The sequence below is a fragment of the Vanellus vanellus genome, assembly GCF_965231255.1.
Source record: "Vanellus vanellus genome assembly, chromosome: 5".
Lineage (NCBI taxonomy): Eukaryota > Metazoa > Chordata > Aves > Charadriiformes > Charadriidae > Vanellus > Vanellus vanellus.
The window spans coordinates 3,013,661-3,025,873 of NC_138910.1; the positions used below are offsets into that span (position 1 = coordinate 3,013,661).

Consider the following 12,213-nt stretch of genomic DNA (forward strand, 5'->3'; position numbering starts at 1 on the left):
CTGCAAGGCTCCTTTTAGTTGTATTGCTTTTTTTTGAAAAAGCCAGATGTGTACAGGAAAGTTAATGCCACTTGAAAACTGAATAGAAATATAAATTTGAAATAAAACCCTTTTCTGACTACAGTGTACACTGTATTGTTATTTCCAAATGTTTTATGAAGCTGTTTAAATATGCAATAACAAGTCAGTAGTCATAAGACTCCATCAGAACATAGCGTCTAGAAACTCTAATACACCTTTTGAATATATCTTTGTCCACGTAACACTGCCCATATCAGCACAACAAAGCATCTTACTCCTAATAGTGGTAGAGAATTATTCTTTTTTTTTAAATATAGTGGGTATCCATACAATTCCAAATCATGGGAAGTCAGATGTGATCTGTGTCCTGGTTTGAGATAGAACAAAATCAATTTTCCTTTTCAGTAATTTTACTTTTCAATCAAGTCTCTCCTAACTAGCTGCACTGTCTGAAATTAATGGTATGTTTTTCAGACAGTGTCTGCTTCTAGCAGTGGTAAGGTCTGATGTTTACAGTTAATACCAAGATGCAGAGATCAATCTGGGTTGTTAGCTCAGCCAAAGGACAGTCTGAATTCAAAGTTTTGTTGCAGAGACTTCTGTCTGCACAGAGGTGCAACAGCTTTGGGATCATCGCACTACGTAAACCTTTCCTCTAATAATTGCTTGGGCTCTAGGTTAGTGACAACTTATAAAAGTATTTAATTAAACATCCTAGCCTCAGCAAGCCCTGTAATAATTATGCTTTCCTTTACATAGCTTTCTCTAGCTCAGAAGAGAAAGCAATCTGTAAAATATGATTAAGTGTGCATGCAACTCAACCACTGCATCTACAACTTCTTGGGCTTGGGCTTCCTCACTATTTAAGGCAGTAGAAACTTCAGTGAAGCAAGATCACATTCAACGCTTTGCAAAGAAAAAGATAAGACCTTTAAAACACTAACATCAGCACTCTGTGATGTACTGAAAAAAATATATATAATTTTTAACAGGGCTTTAAACTAGATTCGATGGGGGAAAGGGGGCTGCCCATGACCAGCCAAGGGATAATGTACCAAGGATAGAGGAACGGGGTGCTGGTGAGGGCCTGCAGCCGTTAGCTCCAAAATGTGGTGGCTAAGCTGCAGCATGCTCAAAGTCTTACGTAGACAAGCCAGGAGCTCCTGGACCAACGGGAGCCAATGGGAAGGCACAGTTAATACATGGCACAGGAATGCCACCTGGAGAGCAGCACAAAGTAATTACAGCTGTTCCAGCCAAGTCAGCCTCAACGAAGCCATGGCTGAAGTGCCTCTATGCAAATGCACGGAGCATGGGGCACAAACAGGAGGAGCTACAGATGTGTGCACGCCTCCGAGGCTACAATCTCATTGGCATCATAGAAACTTGGTGGGATGACTCCTACGACTGGAGTGCTGGCACGGAAGGCTACAGGCTCTTCAGGAGAGATAGGCAAGGGAAACAAGGAGGCAGTGTTGCCTTATATGTGAAGGAGCAGCTGGAATGCATGGAGCTCAGCCTAGGGATGGATAAAGAGCCAACTGAGAGCCTATGGGTCAGGATTAAAGCTAAATTGGGAGCAGGGGACATTACAGTGGGGGTCTGCTACAGGCCACCTGACCAAGAAGACCGAGTAGATGAAGCCCTCTATAGACAGATAGGGGCGGCATCACGTTCACAGACCCTGGTTCTCGTGGGTGACTTCAACCACCCTGACATCTGTTGGAAGGGTAACACAGCCAGGCATAGGCAATCCAGGAGGTTCTTGGATTGCATTGATGACAACTTCCTTCTCCAAGTGGTTGAGGAGCCATGCTGGATCTTGTTCTTACCAACAAGGAGGGGCTGGTAGACAGTGTCAAACTCAAGGGTAGCCTGGGCTGTAGAGACCATGAAATGGTCGAGTTTGAGATCCTCGAGGCAGCGAGGAAGGTGCACAGCAGGCTGACCACCCTTGACTTTGGGAGAGCTGACTTTGGCCTCTTGATGAATCTGCTTGGTATGGTGCCATGATTCCATGGGTTGAAGTGCTGGAGGGAAGAGGGGCCCAAGAAAGTTGGTTAATATTCAAGGACCACCTCCTCCAAGCTGAGGAGTGATGCATCCCTACAAAGAGGAAGGCAGGCAGAAAAGCCAGGAGGCCTGCATGGATGAGCAAGGAGCTCCTGGACATGACCAAAAGGAAAAAGGAGGCCTATAGGGAGTGGAAACAGGGGCGAGTAGACTGGGAGGAATACAGAGGAATCGTTCGAGCAGCCAGGGATTGGGTTAGACAAGCTAGAGCCCAGACAGAACTAAATCTGGCCAGGGACATCAAGACAAACAAAAAATCCTTCTTTAAGTATGTCAGCGAGAAAAGAAAGACTAGGGAAAATGTGGGCCCTTTCCAGAAGGAAACACAAGAACTGGTTACCCGGGACAGAGACAGAGCTGAGGTACTCAATGACTTTTCTGCCTCAGTCTTCACTGGCAAGGACTGCAGCTGCACTGCTATGATGCAGAATGCAAAGGCGAGGATTGGGAAAATGGAGAACCGCCCACTGTAGGTGAAGATCAAGTGCAAGACCACCTGAGGAACATGAAGGTGCACAAGTCCATGGGACCTGATGAGATACATCCGCAGGTCCTGAGGGAACTGGCAGATCAAGTTGCTAAGCCACTAGCCATCATATTTGAGAAGTCATGGTGGTCTGGCGAGGTTCCTGCTGATTGGAAAAGGGGAAACATAACCCCTATTTTCAAAAAGGGAAACAAGGAAGACCCAGGGAACTATAGGCCAGTCAGTCTCACCTCTGTGCCTGGCAAGATCATGGAGTGGATCCTCCTGGAAACTCTGCTGAGGCACATAGAAAACAAGGAGGTGATTGGTGACAGCCAGCATGGCTTCACCAAGGGCAAGTCATGCCTGACAAATTTGGTGGCCTTCTACGAAAGGGTTACAGTGGCAGTGGATAAGGGAAGATCAACTGATGTCATGTACCTGGACTTGTGCAAAGTGTTTGACACTGTCCCACATGATATCCTGGTCTCTAAATTGAAGAGACATGGATTCGACAAATGGACCACTCGGTGGATAAAGACCTAGCTGGACGGTCGCACTCAAAGAGTTATGGTCAACGGCTCAATGTCCAAGTGGAGAGCAGTGACGAGTGGCATTCCTTAGGGGTCGGTACTGGGACCTGTACTGTTCAACGTCTTTGTCGGCGACATGGACAGTGGGGTCGAGTGCACCCTCAGCAAGTTTGCCGATGATACCAAGCTGTTTGGCGAGGTAGACTCGCTGGAGGGGAGGGATGCCATCCAGAGGGACCTGGACAGGCTGGAAAGGTGGGCCCAAGCCAACCTCATGCAGTTCAACAAGGCCAAGTGCAAGGTCCTACACCTGGGTTGGGGCAATCCCAAGCACAAATACAGGCTCAGCGGAGAATGGCTGGAGAGCAGCCCTGAGGAGAAGGACCTGGGTGTGCTGACTGACGAGGAGCTCAACATGAACCAGCAATGTGCGATCACAGCCCAGAAGGCCAACCGTATCCTGGGCTGCATCAAAAGAAGTGTGGCCAGCAGGTCAAAGGAGGTGATTCTGCCCCTCTACTCCACTCTCGTGAGACCCCACCTGGAACAGGTTACCCAGAGAGGTTGTTGACGCCCCATCCCTGGAGGTGTTCAAGGCCAGGCTGGACGTGGCCTTGGGCAACCTGGTCTAGTGGGAGGTGTCCCTGCCTATGGCAGGGGGGTTGGAACTCGATGATCTTCAAGGTCCTTTCCAGCCTAAAACATTCTATGATTTTTACTTTATTATTAATGGATTTTTATTAAAACAAGAGATGATTGAAGCAGGTTCCACTATAATTTATGGAGACCATAAACTGGAAGGGAAGAGAAGAGAAAGGTAAAGGTAGGGTACTCACTGGAAAGATGAAATAAAATAATTAAAAAAAAACACTCGCATCAATTTAGCTGTAACCTCAGAGTTTGGAAAAATCTGCTGCTGCTGCTGCCATGCTGACACTGCAGTTAGTAAACTCCCCCAAACCACCAAGACGGAGAGTTCTCTGCTCATTAAGGCCTCTCATTTTAATAAGAACATTAATTTCCACATTTAAACATAGCAGGCAGGCAGTAGTTAGTGAAGCGTAACATTTGAGACAGTGCTGTTTTATTTCAGGATGTTGACATAATAACCAAATCTATAGGCACCTAGTATTGAAAACTCTACTATAAGGTCAAAGCCGAGCAATATAAACTTGTGGGCAGAAAGTCACAATTTTTAAGAGAGTTTTGGTTATACGCTGCTATACAGGTTGACAAATGTTTTATCTAGCCCAGGAGAAAGACCTATGTATGTCAGAAAGCCTATCCTGGCTATACTACACTACCGTGTCCTTTTTAAGCTTAACACTAACACTATGAAGCATTTCACAGAAAATCCTCCATAACAGCTTTACCAAGAGGATTTACTACTTCTTCAACTTCTATTTTTTTCTTCCACAACATACTTTCGCAACTTTACAAGAGGATGTTCGGTTAAAAGGGGGATTAAAACTGAGTACAGACTTGATTCCACTTTAAAATGACAGCTTTTTTTTTATTAAAGTAAAACACCTATTTTTCTACAGTCATTTTCTTTATCACAGCTTGTAATTCTGAATATAAATTGGCTTTAAAGAGATCTTTCCCCATGCCATGTGGAAGCACCAGCTCAAGCCCTGCAGACATTTTGATTTAATTACATTCAGAGCTGGTGGATTACTCAGCCATTGTGCCATCTGTGAGGGCTGAGCTAGTGATTTCCCCCCATCTTCACAAGGACAGACTTAATTAGACATGAGGCATCAGTTATTGCATCCTCCAGGAAAGGAGCAACTGTGGCAATCAAACGGCAATTTCACCAGGGCCTGTTGGCTCAAGAGAATATTGCTTTCCTCCTCCTTTAACCTTCAGGTTAGGTAGGTCACCCGTGTTTATCATGTAGCAAAGCCATCTGATGCTGTTAAACAAATGAAAGCTCATTTTTTCTTTTCATTTAGCAAAACTTTTCTGTAGTCCTCTTGTATTAAACTTCACAGTTGAACTGAAATGCTCCAAGACACCCAGCTTGTACAGCGTTGTGATGGAACAATCCTATGCAAGGATTAAATGCTTGAATGATCCTCCTTTTCCAGCAAGAGACTAAAATATCTAAATGTATTCTAACTGAACAGTTAAAAAACAAAAAAGACACAGGAAAAAAATACGCTGTCACACTTCATGTAACAGAATTATAAACAGACTAAGGACTCCAGCCACTGGAATTTGGTATAATTTGGTATTCTTCTCCTCCAAAGCAACAATTCTCAAATTCATCCACCTGTGCTGCAGCACCTGAGAGTGGTATTCCCAGACGGGAGTGCAAATGAGAAAACCAATAAACCAGGCATGAATTTTCATTGTCCTGCATGCAAGGGACCTCTACAGAGGTGGATTAACAAATTTTGTGGATTAACAAATCTCACTCAAATCTTTTAAAACATAAACATACCTAAACTGTTATGACAAATACACAGAAGCTATACTTGGTATTTTTGACTCTACTATTTGTTAGTTTAGCTAGATATGTATAGACATCTCTTGAACAAAACTCCACATTGAAAGAAATACTACAGCTTAAAAGGCGGTAGAAGCTAAACATACCCAGATCTCTTTTTATATGTCACTCACAGCTGAGTGCTCCAGATAGCTGGCTTGTTCAGGTAATTGGTATATACGATTCTAGTGCTGCTACCAAACTGATTTAATTTTGCCACTGTACCTCCATAGTATGCGTTTTTCCTGATGATGTCTGTCCATAAGCAAAGATTGTGCCATTGTAGCCTTCAAGAACATCTGTGCAAAGAAGGAAAACAATTAAAAATCATGTTGATGTCTAAAAGCTGGATTATCAGCATTTCATAAGTCTTCTACAATGTTGAAGCTCAATTAGAAAATAGTTTGCACGCAATGAAGAATGGAAATAATATGACATAGCTAGCTACCTTTAGGAAAAAAAAAATCGTAACAAAGTCTAACTCAGAGAATTACAGAATTACTGACATCTCTCTCAGTTTCCTGGGAAAACAATAATCTCTGGACACTAGATACTATCCAACATACCTGTGTAACATGGAAATGCATTTTAAACCATCACGTAACATAGAGAAAATTAAAAAACCTCATACTTTTCCTACCGCTATAACTACAACAGTTCATAGCCTCATTAACTTCCAAGATTGCCTGCAAAGCAGGAGAGCAAAGCAAGAAGGAAGTCAGACAAACAGGAATTTGCTTTATTGAAAATCTACTTCTCTCAAGGCGGAATGAATAATTTTGTATTGCATTAAGATATAAAAATATCCATTTTTAACTCTGCAGTGGTTAATGCCTATAGTAGCTTTCAGAAAACCAGGAGGGTTGTAAAGCAGCTGGTTCTTACAGAATCCCACATCCATTCAGTGCTGTTGAAAGGATTAGAGTTGGACTTGCTCCAGGCAAGTGGATTTAAAGTCATAAGGAGGGGCACCTATTTATGCAGCTTTCATGTAAAAAAAAAAAAGAGTAATACTTATTACAGTTGCTAATAAAGAACAAAGGAAACTTTCTATCTAAATCCCAGTGGTGATAACCCCATGCTGTCCCCATCAGCCTCCTCAGAGAGACCCCCAGAGCCCTGAGGGCAGTGGGAAGGATGCTGGCCAGGGTGCTCCACTGAGGGACACACACCTTCCCCACACCACCATGCCCGACGCTCTTGCAGGAGCCAGTGGCATCGTACTCAGCACCGGAGCTCTGCCACGGGCTTCTGGAGCAGAAACACCAAAACTAGGGGGAAGCCAACAGTGAAAAGTACAAGCAAAAGGAAAGCTGGACTCCTGCAGCCTGCAGAGGGGACTGAGAGAAGTCACCAAAGCCCAGCTGCCATCTGGCAGGGCAGAAAGTTTCCTGCCCATGGCCACTTCCGAATGCATCTCCTGCTACCAAAGTTGGTGTTCTCCGCTTCTGAAATATATTACATTTCCCACCCTCTATAGCTAAACTAATAGAAGCTACCAGGACAAAAAAGTATGCGTCTGCATGTATTTATAGTAAATATATACACATGACTATATTGACTATATTATATATTATTACATATAATGTCATATATATTACATTACATAAACACACACGCATATAACCTCCCTATTTGTATCTCCATATGTATGTATGTAGATAGTCCAGATAGGAAGGATAATTAAATAAGATACGTTAGAAAAACATAAAAAGAATGAAGAAGGAACAAGCATGAAAAAAATTCAGAGAAAAAACCAAAACACAAAAAAGTGATTTCAAAGAAAAGAAATGGGTAAAAAGACAGGCAAGGAAAAGAGATCTTTTTCAAAGACAACTGCTACATAGACCCACATTTCCTATAAAGCAGTACTGAGGATGAAATTGGAATGAAGTAATTTAAAAATATATATTATAATTAAACACAGAGTGTAACTGTTTATGTTGTGGTAGAACTATTTTGGGGAGCTTAAGAGGACAGACATGCCAAAGGTTGTATAGACCTCCACAGAGCATTGCTGGGTAAATTTTTCAAATCTTGAAATCTAGGAGTTAAGTAAGCAAAGTTAGAGACTATAATTACTGTCATTCTGGTATTAACATTTTGTATTAATTTAGCATCCTCATCTGTTTATAAAAATAGAGACACTGCTTATTCTTGCCTTAAGGAAACAAAGTTTAAAATAAGAAATTATAAATAATAATTGCATAAATAAAAAAAAAGCAGATGTCCAGCCACAGATGCAGTGCTATCCTGAGTTCATGCCTTCGACCCATTACTTCAACAGCAGGCTTCTAAGTAGGGCCAGATTTCATGTTATTGGTATTTCAAAACATTCATTCACCAGTTCTCATTGATTTTCAGTTCAACGCAGAATGAACTTGAGTAGGAAGGGAAGGGTTGCAACAACGGTAGCTTGAACGCAGGAGAAACCAGCTGGCGAGCCTCACTGCTGGCCCTCCGCTGCACCACGTTCAAAGCTCGTTCCCTTGATCTTTCAGGGGTGCAATTTTAACAGTATTTTTTTTCCAAGGAAACCCCAATGTATACTAAGCAATGTCTTTGGAATACACTGAAGTATTAACAAAAGAAAATTAGCTGCCTAGCAATTTCCTGAAGATAGTTGATGATTAAAACTTTAAACCAAATTCCGCTAGGAGCTCCACTCAACTTGCACCAATGGGTCTAACTTGGATGAACCAGCAGAAACACGGAGTGCAAGACCAAGGAGGTGGAGACAGAGGTGCAGCCAGGGATCTGCAGCCTAAGAGTGGTGCCAGCAGCTCACAGGAAATAAGAGTTCTATCTTGGTTTTCAATGCAAACATATTACTTCCTTTTAAAACGTTAATCAGATTAATATTAAATTCAAAATAGCTTATAGGGAAGGCAATGTTTAATGCAACTGTATTTCAAATATTTTAAATAAAAAGCTTACTCAACACTTTTCTTATTAAGCACACACATATCTAAGCCCAACAGGGAGGCAGTCATATTTAACTTTTGCGACTAGATCCAGTTATAAGTACTCCACAGCTATTGCGTATAAAAGGTTCCATCTTTGTTATCCAGCAAGGAAATAAAACATTTCTGTTTGGACTTTTTTATTCTAAACTAAAATCTAGCTAGAAGTTGGAAAAGGAAGATGATTTGTTTTTCTCTTTAAATGAAAGTCAACTCATGTTTGGAAGGTGCACAGAACCAGAATTTCAAAGTTGTTTAGGTACAAAAAAATATAGTTGTCCTAGGAGGAATTAAGAAACCTTCAAGCAAACATGTGCAATTCTTTTTTGTTTCTAAAATACCACCTAGCATCCAAATACCCTTACAATTCTACCCCAGGACAGCCAAGCATAATCTAGGAATTCACTACTACTATTTCCAATTTTTGCCAAACTTGGTTAACATTTAAAAAAAAATAGGTTGAATTAAAAAAAAAAAAAAAAGGCTTATTATCTCCAGGTGAATGCAAGGTACAATGTCAGCTCTATAGCAGTACACAGCCTAGGGGGAAAATAATCTGATTAAACAACTGTTATGTAAGAAAATTGCTCAGAATTTGCATCAGTATATACTATGGTACATCCCTGGTTGAGGAAGCATAGATAAGTAATTTACCTTCCCAATTAGGAAAAAATACCCTCTTCTATAAAAAAAATAGTCCTTCACATCACTTGCAATTAAAAAGGTTGGTGGTCTCAGTGGTAGAAGAGGTTATTTTTGTTGGAAGATTTTCCACCTTAAGATAGTTAATATACCATCTGTCAACCAAGTAAAGAGAGAAGACAGTTGCTGATAGAAACAGCCTGCACAAAACTTAAGAGCAAGGGAGAGGAGGGGAACAAACAGATGAACAAAGTGACCAAACAAAGACCAGCTGGGATTTTTACATAACTCATAACAAACAAAATAAGACCAAGGGCTTTTCTTAATTCCTGGTCCAACTCTCTCTACAATGATTTCCAGTTTGATTTACCCTCCCCACAAAAGCCAGCTACTCGACTCGGCCACTCAACTGTCGCCAGGTGGTGATTTTCCTGACGAGGATGAATAGGAGAAGTAGCAACAGTCTAAAACCACAGCCCTTGTGTTGGGGCTACAACACAGACTCGCTCAGATTACGGACCCAGAAAGTCTCCAGCAGCACTGAAGTACCCAGCAGAGCTCTGCAACAGGTCACCAAGGGCAGCAGTGGACCAGAGACCTTTCAAATGGATCCCTGACAACTATAGGAGTCTTAATAGAAAGGAGAAAGATCAAATGGCTTTATGGAAGTCCTTTCAGCCTGATATCTACAACCAAATGTTTAGCTCTATACTTATCTTTTCCATGTCTAAACTTTCTAGTTCTGCGACTCAGCATGTGAGGCCCGTATTTGTAACCAGAATAGAAAGTCAATAAGCTACCCAGTGAGAGCAACCCCACCACCCAAAAAAAGGTTAAAGCAATTTTCTCCTCACATGGCACACAAATGCACAGATGTTCACATGTGCACTAACATGCTCACATCTCCAGTGCTCAGCAAGAGCTCGGGCCATTATATATTCTCCCTTCAATGTAATTGTAGGAAAGATGCAAAATCCAGATACGCACATCCATCTGTGTAGATTGAGAAGATAAAACTGTTTTCTGGCAATAAAGAGCAATGGGAAACGAAAAGTGGTGGCAATCACAAACTATTGTTCCCTTTCAGTTTTAGCAATATTTCTTAGTTTGGGTAAAAAAATGCAAACACAAGTACCCAAACTGTGGTCATATGCACTAGTGGTGGTTCCTCACACAGTTCCACTGCTGGTATCTCTGCCCTCGGGAATACCTTGAACAAACGCCACCCCAGCTCCCACCCTGATGCAAATCACTGTAACACACAGATTGCTTCTCCTCCTCTAAAAAACTCCTTGTTTCTCATGTTTCTCACATATGGAACGTGAAATACTTTGACTTAGTCACTGAGCTGTTTACTTAAATGTAATCCCATTTCTTCCTTAGTGAAAAGAACCCTCATTTTGATCATTCTTATTGTCAACATAGTTATTGTAACCATTGTTTTAGAGACTGTTAGGCCAGCTGGCATTTTCTGTAATAACATTAATCACAATGAAACCATCAGCTACTTCATAGGAATACAATGAAATCTGATAACAAATGGCAACCTTGAAAAGCTATCTAAAAAAGTCTCGAAGATTTAAATAGTGCACCAAGTTGTAATGCACTCAGCTCATACTTCCATGTAGTAAATTACATTGTTCCAGTCTATCAGAAACAGCCCAGTCCGTTTCACATTCTTCATTTTATTAGGCTTTAAACTGGAAATTAAACATAAGGAAATGCAAGCCCAGAGCTCAAAAACATCACTCCAGTAACACTGTGCCCTCCCTCCCTGTCTTACACTCTCATTCTCTCCCCCCTCATTGCTGCCTTTCTCTCTTTTTTTCCCATTTTTCTTTCTCTCTTCTTTTCTTCTACACCCTCCCCCCCCCCATCAAACTTGCCTTTCAAAGGTATCTAGAAGGTCCAAGTTAACTCACACGCAAAAGCATTTTTGAACTGTATTTTCAAATAGGACTTTGGGAAGTATTTGGCTTTCTATTTGGTTAATGAAGAAGACTTAGTCACTGATTTAGGTCTTCCAAATTGCTCTCAAACAGGATTTTATTCCTCTCACTTTTCAGAGGAAACCAGCTTCCACAGGGGATATAAATACCCTCCGTGAGTCTACAAACAGTGATGTGCTGCTTCTGTCAGCACACACTGTAGTACTGAAACAGTTCCCTCAAATTCCAAAAGTTGAGTGGTGTGTCAGCAACCCAAACTAATGATTTCTAAACTCTACAACTCCAATCCCACCAGCTTTTATTAAAGGCTTACCCATCTGAAGTCAGAATTGCCATAATTAGGCTCCCTGCTGAGAAAAGGCAACTGAAGTCTTATGACTCATTTCCTCTCTCCAACATCAAATAATTTAGCTTCTGGTCCTCATCCCCAATCATCTAGACTACACATATGTTGCTCTGCTCGAGGCTCTCCAAACGAGCCAACCAATTTCCTCCAGAACAGAACCCAGGGTTTGCAGCAGGGCTGCTCACCCCCGGGACCTCTCCCCACTGGCAACACACACAAGCTCTCAGCACGCCTGAAACTCTAGCAAGTCCTTCAACACTGCTCCAGCAGCTCCTGCACCTCTGAGCAACCCCAAATCTCTCATGCCACATAAATCCCACAGCGTTCAACATGCAGCCTTCCATTGCTATAAAAACACAACTCTGACCAGCTCCAACACCATTCCCACTGTCTGCACGCTTTGATTTAAAAACAAAAACAGAGGACCAAATCTTGCGGGGCAGAGGGACACTGCACAAGGCCAGAGAACAACTAGACCAGGTACTACTTGTAACCCCTAAGACACTGTAGTAGTTGTAATACCATCATGGATGGACTATCCATCATCAGAACCAAATGGGAGGTCTGAGGGTGATTTGCGAGGTCGGGAAAGCACATCAGACAATTAAAATGCACTCAAAAAGTTGGATTCTCAAGTTAAAATCTTGAAATTTCAACAGTTTATGAAGGTTTTGTTTTAAACAAACAGGGTGCTATCCAATATGCACTAGGGCTCTCATTTCATTAAAT

General features: G+C 41.8%; 1 protein-coding gene across 1 annotated transcript in view; it reads right to left on the minus strand.

The window, feature by feature from the left end:
* Positions 1 to 12,213, minus strand: part of KIF5C (kinesin family member 5C) — a gene marked incomplete at both ends in the record, with an annotated part of 79,527 nt that overhangs the window by 40,474 nt on the left and 26,840 nt on the right. The window contains one exon of the mRNA XM_082483699.1: positions 5,810 to 5,883. Within this exon, the coding sequence (XP_082339825.1) occupies positions 5,810 to 5,883 (74 nt within the window). The remainder of the gene's footprint in view (positions 1 to 5,809; positions 5,884 to 12,213) is intronic.